Source organism: Lonchura striata, chromosome 11 (assembly GCF_046129695.1).
Source record: "Lonchura striata isolate bLonStr1 chromosome 11, bLonStr1.mat, whole genome shotgun sequence".
NCBI lineage: Eukaryota > Metazoa > Chordata > Aves > Passeriformes > Estrildidae > Lonchura > Lonchura striata.
The window spans coordinates 8,069,333-8,091,052 of NC_134613.1; the positions used below are offsets into that span (position 1 = coordinate 8,069,333).

The 21,720-nt window shown below is 39.9% G+C and overlaps 1 protein-coding gene across 7 annotated transcripts in view; it reads right to left on the minus strand.

Annotated features, from left to right (window-relative positions):
• TLN2 (talin 2) overlaps positions 1-21,720 on the minus strand; it is a 141,919-nt gene that overhangs the window by 37,456 nt on the left and 82,743 nt on the right. For all 7 annotated transcript variants that reach the window (XM_021554180.3, XM_021554185.3, XM_021554184.3 and 4 more), the window contains 15 exons: positions 21,448-21,561; positions 19,526-19,639; positions 18,096-18,230; positions 17,027-17,155; positions 16,309-16,411; positions 14,558-14,766; positions 13,645-13,764; positions 12,588-12,785; positions 10,428-10,567; positions 7,653-7,746; positions 4,761-4,850; positions 3,536-3,658; positions 2,132-2,275; positions 1,784-1,945; positions 543-683 (listed from right to left, as the gene is read on the minus strand). In XM_021554180.3, the coding sequence (XP_021409855.2) occupies positions 543-683; positions 1,784-1,945; positions 2,132-2,275; positions 3,536-3,658; positions 4,761-4,850; positions 7,653-7,746; positions 10,428-10,567; positions 12,588-12,785; positions 13,645-13,764; positions 14,558-14,766; positions 16,309-16,411; positions 17,027-17,155; positions 18,096-18,230; positions 19,526-19,639; positions 21,448-21,561 (2,016 nt within the window). The remainder of the gene's footprint in view (positions 1-542; positions 684-1,783; positions 1,946-2,131; positions 2,276-3,535; positions 3,659-4,760; positions 4,851-7,652; positions 7,747-10,427; positions 10,568-12,587; positions 12,786-13,644; positions 13,765-14,557; positions 14,767-16,308; positions 16,412-17,026; positions 17,156-18,095; positions 18,231-19,525; positions 19,640-21,447; positions 21,562-21,720) is intronic.

Consider the following 21,720-nt stretch of genomic DNA (forward strand, 5'->3'; position numbering starts at 1 on the left):
TACATGGCCTCTCTTTACTCCAAAGCTTTTACAGAGCTTGAGGGCTTTGCTTTTTTATCTCTTTTCCCTGAGTAAAAACTCCAAACCCAATGAATCCTTTATTAGTCTCTTCACATTCTACTCTCCTGTAGTTACACAGTTTGAGGACTGAACTTTTGGGCAAAAATGGAAAAACCCAGCATCATCCCTTGGATTGTTTTCAGAACTAACTAGGTTCCATTTGTTAAAACTGCTCTTAAGGGAAAACAAAGAGGATATTTACTATTGTATTGCATGGAAGGATGCAGCTACTAAACCATGCAAATCACCTGTTCTATATGGTTTTGCTAACAGCAGACTTGCAGCACTTACTGTAGCCAAACTGTGCATCCTACTGGTAGAAAACTCAAGCTCAGAGGTTAAACATGAGACAGCAGAATGTCCTGTGAACACCCAGAAACCCAAGGAAATACTTTGGGGTCTTTACACTCACTTTCTCCCAACATGTGATATATTCAACATGTTCAACTTTTGAAGGATGGAAATGCAGTATCCTGCCTTACCTCAGTGCTGATCTGTGCTGGGATGCTGACAAATTCTGGGTTTGAAGCAAATGCTGTCAAATTTTCCACAGCCTCTATTAAAGGTGCAGTGGCAATTCTGCACTTGTTGCGGTTCTCCTCAGAGAAATCTCCATCCAGTGCCTGGAAATGAAGTCAGGATTGAGCTCTGTCTGAATGGGTTTCTTTAGCAAAATTGAAGGAAGATAGCTTAAGTCTTCCTAGTTTTAAACTTCTGTGTGTTGACAATATTTGAAAGCTCCTTCACAAACAAGATTGATGCAAAGAATGTGATCTTTTAGGAGTGTTTCCTTCCTCAGCTGGTTACTGACTCTGAACTTTAAACTGCTGCAGGTTTTCTGTCACTGCACTTGGATGAGTCTCTCAAGTCTCTCTCCAATGAGACTCAAGTCTCTCAAGTGTCCCAGGACCCACACTCCAAAGAGAGAAAGGGGCTAAACTCCCACCTTTTTGTGGTTTGTGAAGGTGGCTGTTTCCTATGGATGGATATTGAAAATATTTAGTTATTTCTGTTTTAAGCAAACCAGTAATATATTGCTCTCATTTTCACCCTAGTCAGCTGATCTCTCTCACAATTTCAGAATAAACATTTCAGCTAATTAATTCAGATTAAGTCAATTAATGGCTTCCAGAAGGGTTCAGAACTGTGAATTCTCCATAGCTTCACAAGTATTACTTCTGCTTGCTTGAAAAAAACCTACTCCCTCCCAAATTGCTGGAAGGAATCTGGAAAATAAAAGGTTACTATTAACAGGAGACTACTAGCAACATAAATGGCTTCTGTTTGGTTCCCACTATTATTTATTTCCTTTTTTTTTCTCTAATGATAAGTTAAAGCTGTAAGAAACAGCTCCAAAAACCTCCATATACTGGGGAACTTAATATCATTAAAAACCTTCCCATCCAGTTGTTTGCAGATTATTCTTATGGTGCAAGCTCATTAAATACATCAATCCCATCATATTGGATGGGCCAGCTGCCTCTCCTAATATTAAAACTGCCCAATTTTTTTCAACTTGAATTCAGCAGTAAGGCCATTGAACATGTTTTCCAATTCAGCTCTTCAAATATTTAATTAGTGATTTTTTAAACCATGTATATCCAAGAATGTAAAAATATATTTCTAACTGTTCTGATTTTATCTCAACAGGGGGGGAAAACCAAACAAGAAAACCCTCTAAATCGCATAGGAAGAAGAAAGCACAACTGAGCAGCATTTGTACCTTGATAGTTTTAACCAGGTTAGCAGTGCTGTTTGCAACTTCCTTGGCAGATTGCACAAAGTGTCTCTTGGCAACAGGATTTGCTGTTTTTGATGAAGCAATGCGACAAGCGTTGCACAGAGCAGACGTGTGTTTGGCCACGATGGTGGCAGCTGACAAGACCTGTAAAAACCAGCACACAACAGGCCCAATGTCAGAGGGGTGGGACTGTAACCACACTGCAGCTCTGCAACGTCAGTGTCCAAAGCCAGGCAATAGAGTCAAACCAAAACACCGTGGACTGGACAGGAACAAAGCAAAATCCCGTGTCCCAACAGGGATGGCCTCCCTGCAATCCTCTGCAGTCACCTGAGACGGGCTGCTCGCTGGATCCACCAGGTTCTGGCAAGCCATCTGGATCGCTTGGTTGGCACGGGCAAACTGAATTGGGTCAACAAGGCCCTGCTGACCAGCCTGGCTGTTTGGATCTGAGATACCGACCAGGTAAGCAGCCTACAAATGGGGAAAGAAAGAAGAAAACAATCTTAATACATCATGCTAATTCTGGCTAGGATCACTGGTAAACTGGCCATATGTCGTAGCACATGGTGGACAGAGATTATTCAGAAATCATACTGTGAAATACAATTACCATTTGTTTTTAGCAATACATCACCAGAATCCACTGAAACCATAAAATATACCCTTACATTTGAGAAATTTAATTAGTTGAAAAAAAACAAATAGTCCACTATTAAGACAACTGCTATCCCTGAAAACATTGTCACTTGCACAGGCAATGGAGAGAGCTTTAAAAATTACATATACTGGCAAATTAGTTACTGTATTAGCCACAGCTGAGGCAGTGGAGGTTTTTGTCAAGATTACAAAAGCAACCCAGCAAAGGCACTTGTGCTGAGTGCAGGTCCCATCAGGCCTGCAGCTGCTGGTCTCACTGCAGCCCAAGGTGTCTGATGGCCAACCTTACCTCCTCTCTCCGTTATAAGTTTCACGCTTCTCAACAACCACAACTTATCTGAACTGTCACAATCGTCTGTGAAGATTCCTCATATTTGTTACAGATACAATTATCTATCACCTTAATATGCCAGTGAGGTAACTCAGAGTTAGATGTGAAGGAGATTTAGTCCATACCAAAGTATTACACATTTGGGGAAATCAAGAAGAGGTTTTCAGATGCAGAACACGATCCCCCACAGCCAAATCCTTCACCAAGGTGACTGTTATCAGCTCTTTATAGTTCACTCAGTAATCAGATCAGTGAAACCACAGAGATCAGACCCTAATTTAGTGTATCAGTTTAAGAATTTTGGTTATTCCAAAAGTATCTGAACAGCAGAAACAGGTTTCTTCTTAGTTCCAATGTCTGAAATTTGTAGTGCTCCTTAAGAGCAGATTAGAACTAGATCAACCAGAACTTGATTCATTACTTTTAACTGTGGCTTTTTTGTGCATTTCCTTATATAATAGTTCTGAGCTTGAGCTGCAAACACAAATTCCATATGTGGCTGGTTTGCTTTATCCTCAGCAAAGCTTCCTTCGAGATGGCATTTCCCTTCCTTAGAAAATATGCATGTTATTGCACTCTGCTCCTCCTGCAGTTTGTGCCGTTTCTGTGGGTCTACTCAGAACACACCGTGTAATACAAAATCATCACTTGCTTGACCACAGGGAAGTGAATTTCAGATTTACAAACCCAGAACATGACCTTGTTAAAAATACTTAATTGCTTTACAGCCTGCAGTCTCTTACCTGAGCTGCTGCCTCTGTGAGGCCACAAAGAGCCTTGGATGCAACTCCAACACATTCTCCAAAGACCAGAAGATCCCCAGTTTTTGCATTCTGGGAAATGCCTGCCATTGATTCTCCAAGAACCTCAGAAATTAAAAAACAAAGTTATCTTCCAAATATGAATCCCTACCACTTAGAGGCAAGCAATTGCTGCCCTGAAGCCAATTTTGGCCCACAAACCCCCTGGACTTGGCTTCCAGAATTTTTAGCCTTCACTAAACTGGGCACATTTCTCTGTGTGGTGTGAGGGATCATGCATGCACACCAACACTGGACTGACAGGGAACATAAGCACTACTGCAGCTCAAATGGCTAAGAGGGTACAGAATTACCCCCCATTAATTTTGCTGTCATCCACTGGTCATCACAGCTAACCTGGAACTAGGTGCATTTCATGCAGCCTGCATGACAGTCCTGCAGATGCTGTTGACACCTACAGGATCACTTTTGTAAGCAAACTCACTGAAGCTCAGTGGGAATGAAACTGCACCTAGACTTCTGGAGCCATCTTAGTGTCAGAATGCACACGAATTCCCACTGAATTCAGTTCACTTGGCTTTAAAATTCAAAATGAGCTCTGCTTAGATGCATGATGACACACACATCCATTAGGTACTTTCTTTTTCTTTTACAGAAGAAGGAATATGAGACAATTCCAACGAATCAAATAATAAGGACACAAAAGTCAGCTTCAAAGGAAGATGTACAGCATGGTTTGATTAAAAGTTACTGAAGAGGTTTCCCACAGGTTTTCTGATGTGGTGGGGTGTCTGGACTGCTCAGACATTTGGCAAAGCTGTTCTGAACAGAACAATACAATGGGATTTCATTGCCAAGCCCTCCCATTCATGCTTTGGGCTGTTCTAACATAGCTGCAGTCAAAACACAGCACCCGAAACTATGACATATGCTGTCTAGTGCATGTCAAGGAGAGGAAGGGTGAGAGGAGAAGCTTTCAGAGCTTTCAAATAATTAAAAAATTCTTACTGAGGCAATAAACCTTCTAAGCGACCAAAACCTGAAATTACCTGCAAGAGACCTAGCTCAGGCAGAGTTTATCAAGGACTGTAGCAGACATTTTAGCTATAAATACTGGCTGCATCTCTAATATTCAATATGTATAGGGAAACTTTTGAAAATCCAAACACACTTTATAACTGACACAGAGGTGGGAAAAAGAAATTACCTTTGAGTTTTCCATTACGCCCTCAATACAATCAAAATATGAGAGATCGCTCACGGGTTCATTTGGGTTATCCAGCATTCCCTTAACTGTCTGAAATAATGAAAGAAACTGATTATTGACAGAGTCAGAAATACTAAGCTGAGAAGAACACAGACCATCACACCTATTCCGCTTATCCCAGTGTAATCTTACATGTTTGTCTGCAGCAAGCAGCCAAAACTACACATTCCCCAAGGGCGTGCCATGCAGGAAACCACACCCGACAGGAACTGAGCTTTGGGAACTCCGTGTTTGTGCACCACCAATCTCTTGGAAGTTCAGCTTTACCTTGTGTTTGTGATGAGTGATATATGGTCAGAGGTGCTCAGCTTGACATGAGACAATCTGGTTTCTGTCAGGTATCAATAGTCTAACACATGTTTTCAGAACTGTTTTAAATTTCATAAACAGATTTTAGAAGTGATAAGAAAAACAGCTGCCATTTGTTGAGCACTGTCTGGAAACACAAAGGGTTACTGAACTGAGTACACATCCACCACCTGCCTGCCTCTTACAATGTCAACAGATTCCCCAACAGAGGAAAATGTTCTGTCAGGAAACTACATATAGTTAGGTTTAATGTCTTTTTCTGAGGTGATTCTGAGTTCTGAAAATAACAATGTGACAAGCAGTCACATATTCATTGAGAAGAATGAATGCAGTTAGATAACAAAGCTTGTAAAAAACTGCAAAATGCGGGAGGCTAATTATTTTATACATAAAAATATCTGTAGCATACCTTTTTTCAATTCTTAAGGAACACTATTTTACTGCCAAATATCATGCAGAAAAGACTTTTAATCCTTCTGATGAAAGTGAAATCAATTAAGTAGAGAAAGATACTAGCAGCTGCATATGACATTTGCTTTCCACCTAAAGGAAATCAAGACATGATTTTAAACACTTGGACTGGTAACACAGCTTCTAACTTGAAGATATTATGGAGACACCTACAGTATTTTTAACAGCTCAGCTATTGCTTTGTAAAAGTTGCCTTACAGCAATTAAAAAAGAGAAGAAGGCGAAGATGTGGCATCTAGAAAGCAATTTCCAGTTGTCTCTTCTGTCTGTAAGTTCTCACTAACATTGCAGGATGTCTTCATGTTGTGCTCTATTAAATAACAACTTAAAAAGCAAACAAGGTTCCTACAGCACTTACACTGCTTTAGAGACAGAGGCCTTCAGAATATAAGAAACAGAACAGCAAAACACAAGCCAGCACAAACTTCCCACTAACACACATTTACAATTACTGCAACACCTATGGTACTTTTGTCAGCTGCAATTCTGGGCAAGTTTAGCTCCCTCGTTGAAGGTTAGACAATGAGGTCCTCTCTAAAAACAGTTTTCCAGAGTCTCCAAAGAAGACCACAAAGACTATTAACAGTATCAAATCCATGCTGAGACACACTCTTTCTACATAAACACAATGATTTTTAGTAGTTAAGAAGCCCTGGAAAGACTAGGAATAATATGTTATGACTTCAGGAACTGAAGGGAAGAAGCAAAAGTTTATTCACTGTAAAGAGAAATTAGAAGTTAAGACTTCTAAAATTTTGTTGATTTCTCCAGTTACTTTGATGTGAGTCTCCAGTCTGATTTCAGGACTTTTTGCTTTTGCCTTGGTCTCCCTTTTTCCATAAATTAATCCAATTCCATATATCCAGGCTTTTCTTACTAACACCCTCTCTCTGGGAAGTCCAAGATGCCATAGATCTTCCTTCTGCTCTTTGCTGGTCCTGCTCTCAATCCATGCCAGCATGTGCCATTCTGTGCTATTGGCACAGAACCCTCTGCAAGGGCTCTTAAGGGGATTCTGTCTTACATTTCTCCTCTGAGCTCTTAGATTTCTCACCTTTCACATCCCTGCCATTTCACCGATCTCTCCCCATTAGTGTTTCAGGAAGTCCTGAGGAATAGCACTTCATTCCCCCTGCTTGCTCCTTTACATTACAGCCTGATTTCCTGGTTTCTATTCTTTGGATTTGCTGCTGCTCCCTGTGACCAAGGAGAGAACACTTAGGAAACTAAGAATTCAGAAGGACAAAGTGGCTCTAGGGTAACTCCTATAACATTTTGGGATGATAATCATGGACTTGCATATTAAAAAAACCTCACAATATCCTGGAAGGACCTTTGTACCTTTGTGATACTAAGGGCTAGAAATAAAAAGTTTAATGGCATTTTATGCTCTCGACACAGGCCAGTCACCCCTTGATGTTTTGACCTCGACAGTAAACAACAACAAATATCTAGTTTAAATTAAAAGATTATTTCCAACTACTGCAAGTGGCCCTGTCTGTGATCAGTGGAGCTCTTTCAACAGACCCATTATTTAGCCAGCCAAACCTTTCACTCAGGATCAAGAACGTATCTTGCAAGAGCCTGTATTGACACACACATCGTATCAGTTTGACAGGGAAGGCAGGAAGAAGGCATTAAAAACCTACACTAAGAAAGGTCAAGGTAGAAGATTGCAAACATCATTCTAAGTGGGATTTCAGCAACAACATCTTCCAAGTGGAAAAACCAAGATATTGCAACTCTCTCCAGTGCACTGGTGGAGTAGAAACATCCATCTTGTCGTGATTCTTCCTTAAGTAACAGTAAATATGAATAACATGGACTAAGCTGTATCTTTGGAGGGCAGGATAGAGGAGATGGGGGCAGGGTAGAAAATTTCATTCTGGCCAAACCTGCAAGATACTTACATGGGTTCCATGCTCACCTGGCTAAAACCCCTGCCACAGATGAAGTGAGAAGACAGCAACAGGAGCTATTCAGACACAGAATACAAGGGAAACAAACATGGGGGGCCCACTTTTATTCATAAGAACTTTTGAAATATAATACCTCCAGTTCTCTGAGTGCATTATCACATTCCTTCTGCCCGGGAGCTTGTTGAGTGCACAGCGTGATGAGCTGGTTTATACTCTCAGTCACAGCTCTGGGGAAAGGAGGAAAAAAAGTGGATTTTAAAATTTAACTATTCCTCTTAGTAAAACTTTTGTCATTAAATGTATAATGCATAAAGATATAAAACTTTGATCATCTACTACATGGCTGAGCCCAGCAGCCAAACTGGTGGCACCTCTGGGAAAATACTGGTGACAAAGGACAGAACACCATCTGGCAGCAGGCCAAGGGCAACTCATTACATTGGCACAGTGATGTAGTGTAGCTGCTAAAAGGTATTTCAGCACTTCTCCAGGTCTGACATTAACTGAATCACTTCTCAACTACCACTCCAGAAGCCCTAAAGGATCCAGAAACAAATGTGTGGTATGGAAAACAATGGTGGAATGTAAAGTAAATATTTACCTTTGTCTAGCAAAGTCTTGGTCTTGTTTGACATAATGTAATACACACAGTCCTGCTATATATTTCTCTATAGTCTCTTAGCAAATTGGTCTTTTTTCTCTTTAACTAATAACTGGTATTCTCCCATAGGTTTATATCCACAGAGGACAAGTTATGGAAAGGCCTTATGCTCCTATGGGAGTTCACAGCTCCTGGACATAGGCTGAACCTGACATACAACAGTCACTGTCTTTTTGATGAATGCTCTGATAACAGGCAAAATTCATTATAACTACATTCATTTCAGACTCATGACTAAAACCCAGGGAAGTGGCATCTAGAAGAGAAAATTAATGAAATTGGAGTGCATGGAGAATATGCTTTCCTTTGGCCTTGGAAACTGAATAGCATTTGCTTTATTTTCCCTTTCAGAAAACAGGCACTTGATAACTTACCAATAACATTATTACCTGTCTGTTACAAAAGGAAACAGGATGTGCTTACTACATTTAACTTGTTCATGTAAAATTCCAGGGCAAAAAGAATGGAAACTAACAGACATACTTGTTTAACTGAGATTCCTACCCTTTTCAGCAGCTTTGGTGTCCTTGTGGAGGACCTGGTGCTCACCTGCTGAACATCTGTGATTTCTATGCATCAGAAAATAATCATTGCATATAGAAATAGGAATATAGGACAGAAATTGAAAGTTCTGCTCACTCCCAGAGAAATTTCAGACTCCCAGAGAAACTTCACACAAAAATCTCTTGTCTGCTGTTGATTTTAACCTGAGACACAATTCATACTGACTCAAAGAATATCAGCAATTGAAGAGAGAGAATTATCAGCTTTGTAGAGGAGGCCACTTGGTCTCACAAATATTATTACACACCAGTTAACTCTCCCAGGAATCCATTCAGTGTACAAACATTACTCTGAAAACCATTTGGACACCGTAGAACCAGGAAGGCGGCCTCTCAAACACCAGTCCCAGAGGGGAAGAGGACTGCTAGGACACATCTGTTTTCATCAAATACAACACAAATACTTGGACCCTGCAGGGAACTCAGCAGTGCTGCAGTCCTGTCAGAGGTGGTCAAGAAAAAAATGCTTCCACAAGGAAGAAAAAACTACTGAAAACGTTGGTGTCTCTTACAGCTGGTGCAAATGGGGAAGAAAGCAAAACAAACCAAATAAAACCCTAACACTAAGCACAGTACCACAGATGATGATGAGAGAGAAATGAGAAGAAAAGCTATCTTATAATAAGGAAGCTGTGCCTCTTCCTTCATTTTCATGAGAGAGAATGTAAAATATTTTACTCTGATTGTATCATAGCAGGAAAGATAAGAGAGCCCTGGCAAGCTTGTCACAAGCCAGAGCACAGGATCTGAGATGGGAAGCCCAGTGTCTCCTTAAACACAAACTGAGAGCTGGTGCAGTTTTCACTTCCACAGGTATGTGGTGTCTGTGTAAGGTCTCACACAAGCACAGAGAACAGCTAATGGCTTGACCTGGCTCACCTCCCTTTTTCTATTACATGCTTCTACAGAGGGAATACCAACCTGGCAGGGACTTACAACTACCTGGATTTCACTGGAGTGAAATTCCTCTACACTCCAATTTGGAATGCTCCAAGCCTAAAGCAGAAATCTGGAGCAGTTTGATGCTGCAGCAGTAACAAAATCTCATGTGACTCCTTCACTTTTAAGCAGCCTGTCTTTGATTAGCTAAAATTTTCATAGATGGCATTGATTTCCAGGGAGACAAGACAGTTGTAATTTTTTTTAAACAAAATACAACAAAGTAAAGTAGCTTCTAAAGGCTTCAAAGTAAGTTCTTAAGGAAGCCCTTTACTGAGGGAGTGGATTTCTAAACCTTAAAGTAAGGGTATGCTCCTCTGAAGAAATGTATCATCTAACCCCTCCAAGCATTCCTGATCATACACACATGCACACTGTTAATGGTAGGCAGCTATTATTTTTAAGTACTTTTTATCTAAGAATATTATTCAATTTCTTTTCTTTCAGTTGCTGTGTCAGAACACAGATGGTGAGAAAACAGTAGGTAAAACACACTGGTTCCTTTCAAAAACCAGGCCAAGTCTTCAAATGCTGGTTTCTATTTCCACCAAGGGTAACAAGTTATACCAGTTGAGGAACTACTCCAACGTAAGCAACTCTCCTCTGGCCTACTTCCATTTAAACAGAACTACAGGTTCCAACCACTCACTTAACTGTCAATAGCAGAAAAATATATAAGCACAATATAAATACCACAGAGGAAAGCAAATATCCCAGGAAAACAAAGCAAGCAACACATCTTTACCTTGCTGCTGCTGCTAAGAGGTTCTTGGCATTAGGAGCTCCGGGATCAACAGACAGAGATTTGGCAGCCAGTAACAACTTGCTGGAAGCCATAGAGATGCTCTTGAGGTTACCTATGACTTGAATCTGGTCCTCTTTAGTCTGGAAATCCAGAGCAGCACAACATTAAGTACAAAATTAGCAATTGAGAGAGTGTGCTAATACCACACATGGAAACCCAGTTTGTTTGTCCGCCTGAAGCCACTGACATACGTGAGCTCAGAGAAGGATGGCTCAAGCCTCTGTTCACCCAGACAGGTGCCTCTAGCTTCACTTACGTCACAGAAAAAGACCCTTACAACCAATAGCTTGGCTTCTAACAGTGGTAGCATTCACAAATGAGCAATGGAGAAACTTCACTACTTGTTGAACAATGCTTTTGTTGTCAAGACTCTTATGTGTCTCTGCCTGGCACAACTGCTTCCCATTATTCAGTCTGTGTACACTCTCTGGCATCGTTTGTGCAGCCCGCAGGCTCTCTAGCATTTAACTGAGATTGCTCACAAAAATATCATCCAGAAAGTCATCTTTCCCAATAAAATAACTTTCTATAAGCCTGCTTCGGTCAACATTCTGACTTGGATGTTCTACTACTTATTTTAAGCCATTGTTGAAAAGGGAAGCCTGTGTTTAAATACAGTTACAGAAAAGTATTGTATCTTCACAGCCAATGCCTGTGACTAGATTCTTCTGCCAATGATCAGTAGAAGTGAACCCATTTTTCATAAGTCTGTTCATAGCTTTATGTAAAGAGGTTGCATATTATTCAGCTGTTACGAATAGCATTTACTCTATATTCACTACATTACATACATGGATACATATATCTACTTCCTCCCTACCCCTACATTTTGCTAGTCACCCAAAACACCTGGTATTGCTTCTGTTCAGGCCAAATAACTATACACAGAAGGCCTTCTCTTTTGAAAGATCAGCCATTAATAACTAAGATGGTTACCACCCCCTGTGTCAGCAGGATCAGCAAATTCACAAAGGCCACAAGGTCATCAGCAGCTGGATTCGCATTTCAAGCAGCCATTTGCAGTCTTGTTTCTACCTTTGCCTTCATTGAATTGTCTCAAACAAAACATTCTACAAGTCAATGTGGTCCACAGCTAAAGAAACAGTCAGGTACCTCACTACTACTCACTTTCAGAGAGTCAGCTGTATATGGAACCTAACTCACTTCACACATCTGGAACCTGAATGAAGTTCTGATGGAGAACCACCACCAACCACTGTCAGATGTCTCTGCTCAGTTCAATCTACAAAGTACCTGCTCTAGAGAGACATTTCATAAATGACTTCAAAGGACTCACACACTCAGGACCTTCTGGCCATTTTCCAGTAGCAACCATTTCTCAGGTTTGCAGGGTCCTCCTACTAACCAGGATAAAACTATCTGCATATATATTTTTTTTTTTGCAAGTCCTCCCATCTCTTCTGATACACAATTCCTTTTATATGCTGACATTTGTTATGCTAAATCATTGCCAAATGACCAATTACTGTAGCTTAGCACAACTGTATCGAGTAAAATAAACTGAAGGTGGTATCTCCAACTACCAGGACAGAGCTCAGCAATATGTAACAACATTCCTGATTGTTAGGAGGTCATCAGAGTACAACTCTGCCAGATTTTAAATCACTGAACACAAGTCTAAATGCTTGCTGTCAGATCCAAGGATGGCATTTTAAGCAGCCCTCTTCAAGTGCTTGCTCCACTCTGCAGCATGTCCACAGCACCATGGAGTAATATCAAAGCATCATTTCCTCTATCTACTTAAAGCATTTCAAAAGTAGCAAAGAAAGGTGCTACATTTTGACCACCTAAATTATGCTTCATGGTAGACCCACCAAAAAGGAGCAACAGCTCAAACTAAGCAGGAGTATGAAATTGTTTTTCTGACTGGACACAGAAACAAATACCAGCATCCTGCAGAAGATGCAAATGCTGAGTTCTCCTTTTTCCAGATAACCAGCTCCAGATGACTCCCTCACAACAAACATCTCCTCACACAGCAGCATGCTGTGCTGCACTGTAGTGCTACAAAAGCAATGTACTGCATTGCCAGAGGTTATGGCCAAGATTATCCCTCAATTAGCATGATCAAGAACTTACTTGTGCTTGACCAGCCATTTCAATACCAGCATCAAGAAATTCATCAAAGTCATCACTGAATTTCCCAGAGGCTGCAGCCAGCTCCCCACTTTGGCCCCGTGTAGCATGGACAACTTCTCCAGCTGACTGATTCAGGTCTGCTGCTGCCTGGTTCAGTTCACTCTGAGCTTCTTGAAATGACTTAGAACTTGGAGGTAGCTGTAAGAGACAAAGTTAGCTATTTTACTGTCTGTCACATCACACCAGCCTTTCATGACTGGAGAGTTCAACACGTGCTGAGAATACCAAATGCAACAGAGCAGTGAGCTGGAACTATGGGACAGCTGTCAACCAGAAATCTGTCCATCAACTTGTGTCCTGCTGTTTCTTTCAAGAGACAGACAAGTCTGTAAGCTTTTCAAGGGACACAAATATTGGCAGCTCTTCAAAGTTACTCTAAACTCTCTCTAGTAAATCAGCTTGGTAAAAAAAAAACCCTGGTTTTAACAAAAGGCATTGCACGAACATATCAAAATACAATTCCTCCTTCGTTCACAGGATAGCAAGGTCAGTGATAAATGCAGAAAAAAAAGCTATTCAAATAGTATAATCTTCTGGCAAATTACCAATGCAAAAAGGGTTTTTTGACATGAATGCAGTTAAACAAAGTAACAATTCTACTTTTTACACAAAATGACCAAGCATTTTTTAGACAGATCACAATGCTCCTTTAAGTAAACTGATCACTTCTAGATGGGAGATGAAGTATAATTTTCTAATTTTCATATTCTTCAGAATGTCAAGTCATAGTTGCCATTTTCAAAACTGAAAAGTTAATACAATCTGTGACTATTTTAATATTGCCTTCACAAATCACAGACACATTTCACCCTACCCATAAAACTACAAAAATGGTGTTTCAGATTAAATAGCAGCTGCCTAAAGGTGCATAAACTTAAGCACAGCTTACATGAAATATACTTAGGGTCCATTTACTAAATAATTATTTGACACATGAGGAACTCAGATCTGCTGTCCAGTTTTCTAAAATATATTTGCACATGAAAAGCCACCTTACCGAATCAACAAGGAGCTTCTTGCTGGATTCCCCAATGCTCTTTAAGGCCACATCCACATCCTTTTGTCCAGGCAGACAATTCACACAGTTATTCAAGGAGTGAGAAACTGCTTTTGCCACCTACAACACACAAGTGAACACATTCACACTGAGAGAGGCTTAAGTGCTCATTAATAGGAGGCACAGTCTCTACTCCATAGCCAGCAATTCCTACATTCTGACCCTTACAGGAACATTTTTGATGTTTGCAACTTTCTCAGTTTGCTGGTCTGCAGTCTTTATTTAGGCTCATCCATGGGATAGGATAGTGTTGGCAGGGGAGCCCCACAACTGCTCCTGGCAGCTGGGATAAAGGCTGCAGCACTGCAGATAAGAGAATGCCTCTGAAGTTATCTATATACTAATTACAGAAATGCATTGCATGCTACTTTTTACAAAGTTCTGATTACAAAAAGGTCTCTTCATAAGAAATTATTTACATTGCAGGCCAATTCTAAAACTTTTCAAATCAGCAATAAAAAGAACCTGTCACTCCTAAAGATTTCAAATATAGTGGTGCCACACATGAAGAAAACATGCACACACTTTTTGAATATAAAGTGGATATAGATATTTTATTTGACAATTATCAGTTTAATGGCTATCTCACTTTTGCAGTCGAGTAGTCTCCTCACATATGTTGTGGGTAAAAGAACAGAACTGCATCTTTGTATATTTTTCTAAGAGATTACTAAAATACCATACTTTCTCAATGGAGAAACAATTTTTGATGTTACTGTCTGAGAGCTGTTGAAAGGAACAGAAAGTTGACAAACCTCATTTTCTGTCATTCTTTCTTATTTAACGCTGATTTGGAGTCAATTCACTGTGTGTTTGACAACTCATGCAGGCAGCTGCTCAAGTCCCAGCCTACCTGGGCTAATCTCTGCTGACTGTCTGCATCCCCTGGGGCAGCCAGGGCCTGCTTGGCCTCCTGGATCAGCATGGCAGAGCCTTCCATGACATCCCTGGCTGAATCCAGCATCGCGTGGGCTGCCACAGGGTCACTGGTAGACGCTGCAACCCCTCGTGCTGCCTGAGCCAAAGTCTTCAAGGCCTGAGCAGTTTCTCTGGCAGCAACTCCTGTGGTCACATTTCACCAAGGATTCTATTAGTACCTTTAAAGACAATCTTTGTATTTCATGACATGATCTTGCAGATAATGATCCTATTAATAATGCTGCAACTGCAATTTAAAAGAAAATCTTCAAAGAGGAAGACATTTGAAATACACAGTATCATTTGTCTATTGAAATGCTTGCAGTAAAGCCATAAAGTAAATGTTACAGCCAAAAGACTATATGCTGGGCACAGCTCTCTCTACCAGTGACTACATCCTAGTGAAGCACTGAAAAAGAAGAAAAGCTAAAACCTGTAGATGAGGAAAAACTCATACTCCAAGCTATAGGGGAAGGGATTGTCTGCAAGAATGGTGTACAGGTGTTCAGAGCCACAGCACAACAATAGTTTAACTTCAAGCAATCAAAAAAGAGATTATTAGGAACAATACAACTTGATATAATCTTACATCACTGTGAGTAAAAACATATAAAAATAACTGAATGAGGTCACAGGATGTAATAAAATTATCTTCTGTTAAAGGACATCTATCAACTCCAGTGCTAAGGCATAGGACTACATGAATAATGGTCTCCTTCTTCTATTTATGAAATTATTTTAAAGGAACTTATTGCTTTGTGGGGTTTCCTACAATCTGATGATAAGAGAGCTACTAGATTTAGCTATTCATTATCAGCTGCTGTACTCCTTTGCCTGATACCCAGTGCCTACTTCTCCACAACTATGTGATAGAAACATGAGCCATCTTGATGAAATTCCATCTGCTTCAAATGAAAGCAACTGTAAGTTCTAGAGCACAGATGCAATTATAACCAATGAAGTGGTAATTGCCATAACACATTTTATCAGTAATATTAGACAAAAAATCTTATGGGGGCATTTGCAACAACAGCTTTCATTTCTAACAGAAATAAGGACACAGAACATTTTAACATCCATGAGTAAATTTTTGTCCCTCCTGTAGAGCATTTTTCTTATTAAGGTGTTTTTGTTTCTAAACTAGAAGTACAGGTACAAAAATAAACTGTAGAATCTTTTTGCCCAGGTTTCCTGTTGGCTTTACCTCAAACTATGGAAATGTGCTCAATGAATCAGCCAGAGCAGCTGCTTTGTACATATACACTGGTAGCACCTAGGAAGAGATGCAGTTCTGAATGTCACCAAGCTATCCCCACTATGTTCATATCCTATTGCTTTAAAACATATCCTTTAAACCTTCTGTAAGGACATAGCAACATTTCCAGTGGCACTGACCTTTAAAATGCAATACATTTTATTTCAGTCTTTCACAGAGTTTCAGTGGCACATCTTTACAAAAACAACAGATGTCCCAATCTATTCTGATTAAAGACAGAGCAGATTGCATCACTGCTCTTTTATGAAGCATAAGTCACACTCAATTCTTCATAACTTACTACAATTCACCATCAGCATTAAAAAAAATGAAGTCGTTCCTTGATTTAAGTAGTCTGTGACAAGAAAACCTTCCATCAAGTATTGATGCAAAGCAGAGGTTTCACAGAGCCATTATGAATAAAACAGTACCTGTGTAGTGCTCATTGCCCTGAGCAGCACAGGTTAACAACTGGGCCATTGAAGAACCAACTGCTTTGGATGTGCTTCCCAGATCCTGAGTGCATTTCTCAAGCTGTATAAAATTGCAAAGGACAAAATACATTAAGCTCAATAAAAATACACTTAGTTTTAAATAGTACTGAAAAATTCCTCATTTCACAAAAACCTAAACTTTCACCTCAGCTACTGAACACACACACAGTTTCTCTGAAATCTGACTAACAGATTTTCCCTGTTCAGGATAAAATAAATTAGCATATTACATATTGTGAACAATAAAACTATTTTACAATTAGCAATGGAAGTAAATACCTTCATCTAAGAAGGGCTTTTTTTCCCCCCAAATAAGCCATTTAACTTTCTAAGCCTACTAGAACTGGCTGTCCTGAGTTCTCATCATTGTCACTATTGAAAAGAAATTCTTTTTGACAAGACCAAAACATTACTGTTACCTAACTGTAATTTCTCCTCCTTTCTCTGAAGGAGGCCCTACAGTTCTATGAGTAACTCTACTACAGAGCATACTGTTGCTGTACTAGTAACCGATACTCTTTTTAAGAGAATCAGTGCAAAATCCTATCAGCATGATCATTGTCCAAAGCTTCCTGACTTGTTTTGCCTTTAATATTTAAGTTTTTAACAGCTAACTTTGTTTGTTTTTAAATGAAGAACATCCTTCCTCAATTACAGTTTCTCCTGGGAGAGGTTTTAACTGTCCATCCACAGCTGCCATCTTCGCATCTTGCAGTTCATTTTTGAGTGTCTGGACTGTATTCAAAGCAGAATCAATTTCCATTGGGCCACAAGCTTCATGAGCCTATTCAGAAATCAGATCAGTACCACTGTTAGCAGCTGTATGCAACTTTCAGAAACAGAATATGCTTCAGATCTAATCTTGCCTCCCATATTATTTCTCTTCCTACTTTAGAGGTCATTGTGAGCCCTCTAAGTGTTTTACATCATGGATTCCAAACTCCTGAACAATATTTTCAGTCTGTTAAGAGAACAGCACTCTGCTAAGAGGCACCAGGGGAATGAGGTGCACTTGGTTTGTGTATATGTCCCTTCACAGCAGGCAGCCCAGGGACTGAGAAGTAACTGCTGCACTCTGGACTTTCCCTTGGACCAGTGGCCTCCTTGTGCATCATGACCAAAATCCCACTGACTCCCTGATGTGGCAGCCCACACTCATCAGTACAAGATGGAAATTCCAGCATTAGCTCAGGTGTAGCCACCTCAATGTTACAATCCTGGTTTCAGGACTCAGTGTACACACACACACACAAAAGAAATCAGATTCTCAACTTGCATTTTTTTTAAGCCCCACAGAGTTTAGAAATCTGTGTGTGAAACACAGAGCATCTGCTTCCCTGAATTTTACAGATGATTACAGCATAGGAGAGCTGTAGCTGGGTTCTCACTGGCTTGGTGGTGCACAAGATGTGTTCCCTCTTCCCTGCTCTCCCTTGCTGCATTTAACAGCAGCTCAGAGTCTTGATGTGCTGCTTTGTATACTCTGCTCCCATTTATCTGGTATGGAAAGGGCAGCACAAGCTTTTTCAGTTTTCTTGTCACTTCTCCCTCCCCTTTCTCTCATGATAGAGAGGCCACCTGGGAGTCTGAGCAAAGCGTGCACAAAACACAGCAGTGCACAAAACACAGCAGTGAGAGGCGAGCACTGCCTGAGCATGAGCCACTGCCTCAGGGGAGACAAGAAGTCCTCCTGTTTTAGCTGATTAACAGCAGTATTTACCTACCTTCTGGGAGGCAGTTCGCAGCTCAGCTAAGCTGGTAGCAAGATTCTTTGCACACTGACTGAGCTGCATTGCTGCTGCTTGATCAGTCACTGTGGGGACAGCAGCTTTAGCAGATGCCACCATTTTACTTCCAGGCTGTTCAAAGAACAACAGTGAACACAATTTGTTTTAGCAGCTCATTTTCTTTAAAGAAGGCTTAGGATTCAACAAACAAACTGCTTCCTCCATTCACAGACTCATGAGGTTTCTAGATTTTTCTTTAATGACTAGGACGTTAAGCTGGAACATCCTGTCAGAATTCTATCACATTTCAAATCCTCTACAGCAGGACTCATCTGTGCTTTACAGGGACAATGACTACTCCATTGGTTCCAGTGTCTGCCCGAGAACTTTGAATACTCATGTAGACTACTTAAAAATACTGAAATGTGAAATTTTGCCACTCAGCATTCATGTGGTACAATCAGCTCAAGGTGGCAGAGATGGCAAATTTCTCTCTATGTTTAGAAATATTAAACTCTGCCAAAATTGAATGAAGTTAAAATTGCAATTCAACCAATTCCTCTACACAGGGATTACTGCTAATACAACTAAAAACCTTTGCTGACTCTCATCATCACCACTGTACACACATACAGCCACAGGGGAGATGGATCAATTATGTGAAGGACTCTAGAGAGAATCATAAAGCAAATACTTAAACAGAGTGAGAACATGGTTTGTGATCCCTCTGCCTACACAGGACCATAAAATCTGCTAACAGCCATCATATGTGAGGTAAGACTAACTAATGCCAAGTAATGATCATGCCATTACAGAGAGAATGGGTTTCTGGTGTTGTTTCTTGTAATGTTAACAATAAGCCAATAGTTTTGTTATCAATACTCAATATTCTATCTATTTTAAAATGTTATATAAAAAGCATATAGTCATATTTTGTGTTTTTCCCAAACCATCAATCTATTACGCAGGCTAATATCTAAAAAAACCATGCCAATATTCCCTTTTATTTCTGAGGAATTCTGAAACCCGTTGCTGCAACACTAGGTTTTTACCTTGCCTAAAAATGTTACAACAGCCTGTCATATATTCAGACTCAGACCTCTACTTAGTAGAGAGATGCTGAATTCTCTCAATTTTGTTCTTTAAACTCTAACCCAGAAGACAGGTGTACAGTAATGAATGTTTCTTCTCCATAAACATACTTTTTTCTTGTAACTTTTAACCTCAATGTCAGCAGTTTTCACTCTCCACAGATACAATGTATTTTAGCCACCTAGCCTGAGGAATGAAATTCTGCTACCTATGGCTCATAGCAGCGAACTTCTTCACATGGTTCTTAACAGTTTACTGGTTATTTATCACAAATAAAAACATACAGCACTAAAAAAATGCTTTTTACACCTACTGCAATGATTGGTTCACTTCACCTGAAGGAAATTCTGGCTGGAATTGATTAAAGCAAGCTGGGCACTGAGGTCTTCTGCCTGAGCTTGACTTCCTCTTACACCTTGCACCAGCTGAGGAATGTGGTCTGCAACATTCTAAAGTGGACAAAGGGAAAAATTTTCAGTAAAAAAATAAAACCCAAAAATCCTCTGAAAATAAAACAAGCAGCCTTCCCACTCCCCTTGAAGACAACTGCAGTATTTCCAAGTAAAATACTCCTGTGCTGTCACAGAATTTAGGATGCATGGAACCAAATTAATGTACAATAGGACTTTTTTAGAGATGTTCTGTTTAAGAAATCATTATTCAATCTACTTGTTAGTTAAAGACTCCTACAAAACAATCCAAGATTTTTATGCAGAATTGTGTACATCAAGTATCAATTATTTCCTTTGCACATTCAAGTGCCAGTAGTGAAGGTGATAGATTTTTTCAAGAGAATGTCCTGCTTTCAGAAAAACATTCTCTTTTACACACAAAGCACCTCAGCTTACGTTTCCTTGGCTTTCAGCAACACAAACTTCACACATGGCTGGAGCATCTGCAAGCATGTATTGCTAAAACTTTACTCCTGGACTATCCATATTAATGGGCCTTGTCCATCCATTTCAGAATAACACTTCAGCAGTGCAATACTAAATTACCACCAACACAAAAATGTAAAAAAGTATCTGAATCTTCTTTGTCACCTGATAAATGAGCATCAAGACAAAATTAGAATGAACAGTAAACAATAGTTACCAGGTTGCACTTTAAAAAAAAATCATTTTGAAATAGCAGCTCTCTACAGCCAAGTCTGAAGTATACTTGAGCTATCTTATTTAATTCCAACATTTGTTAGGATTGCACCATAACAAGAAGTAATTGCAGAATTACTTAATGCTGATGTGGTTTTTAACTATACCATCTTTAACGGCTTTGTTCTTGTTCCCCAAATAAATGTCCTTGGATTCAGAAGAAAATCCTTCTGCATTCTACTGTCTTTTGCAAATATGGCTTAAACACAAAAGGAAACAGCTTCTCATTCAGACTCTGAATTCTAGCTTGGAAGTATAAAAATGTGCTTGACTTCAGGCATACCTTGAAATCTGAGATCCTACAGCTTTAACTTCAAGCTAGGAGTCATGGTAACCCCACTGTAATATCTGTCACTTTTGTTTTTATGGTGACATTAAAGGTCCCAATTGCTTGGAGGTGAAACAGCAGAATAGCAGGAGCAGTTGTCAGTTATATGACCAATTATATAACTGATATGTTAAATAAGAATTTCATTCCATTATAGTATAAATCACTATTGCTCCTCCATCCTCCATTACGGAAAATCCAAAGGTTATCCCACAACAGACCTCAGTCCCTTTTCACTCCATGTATGATTCAACAGCCTGTGTTGATGATCACAAAGCTACTCCCCTGCTGTAGATCACACTCATACACTGAATGCAGAGCCAAGGCTTAGAATCACAGTCAGGGAATCACAAATTTTAAGTAACTGGACCCCTCTGTACGGTGCTTCCAGTACAGCTCTGCATATGTTCCATCACTGGCTGATCTGTACCAAAACTTGTAGTAAAAGTACTTACTTCATGTGAATTGATTGTTACTGAGCAGTTAATACTTGTGCATTCTTTTCTAAGGTGTGTGTAACACTTTGACATATTCTACAAGTGTTACATGGCACTAACAGTAGGTCAGCTTTGCCAAGCCCTACAAAGAGCAATGCACAGATAATACAGCAAATAGGAGTTCTCCAGAATCCACACACATGAACATAAACAGTGCTGTTCTGTTTTTCTTTTTTTAAAGCTTCTTTTGAGGTTGCAACACTTTTATAGAAGGTGATCCTCATCAGTTCCCCAAAAAGCAGAGCTCAAGAGTTATTTGTCATGGGCTGTGCTGTGTTTACCTTGCAGCTCTGCACAAGTTGCTGGTGGGCTGCTGTGTTCTTATTGGAAACAGCTGCATTCTGAGAAGCTGCAATAGTCTGAGTAGCAGCAGCTGCAGCTTGTTTAGCTGCAATCTTTGGAGAAAAAGAAAGTTAAATCAGTACTAACAGTGAGTAATGCAGAGGATGAAACACACATTACCATAGGCAACTTTGACAGTAACAACATTGACAAATTAATACATTTTATCCCTTAAATTGATTTCCCTTAAGGAAATCTCAACTGACCATCAC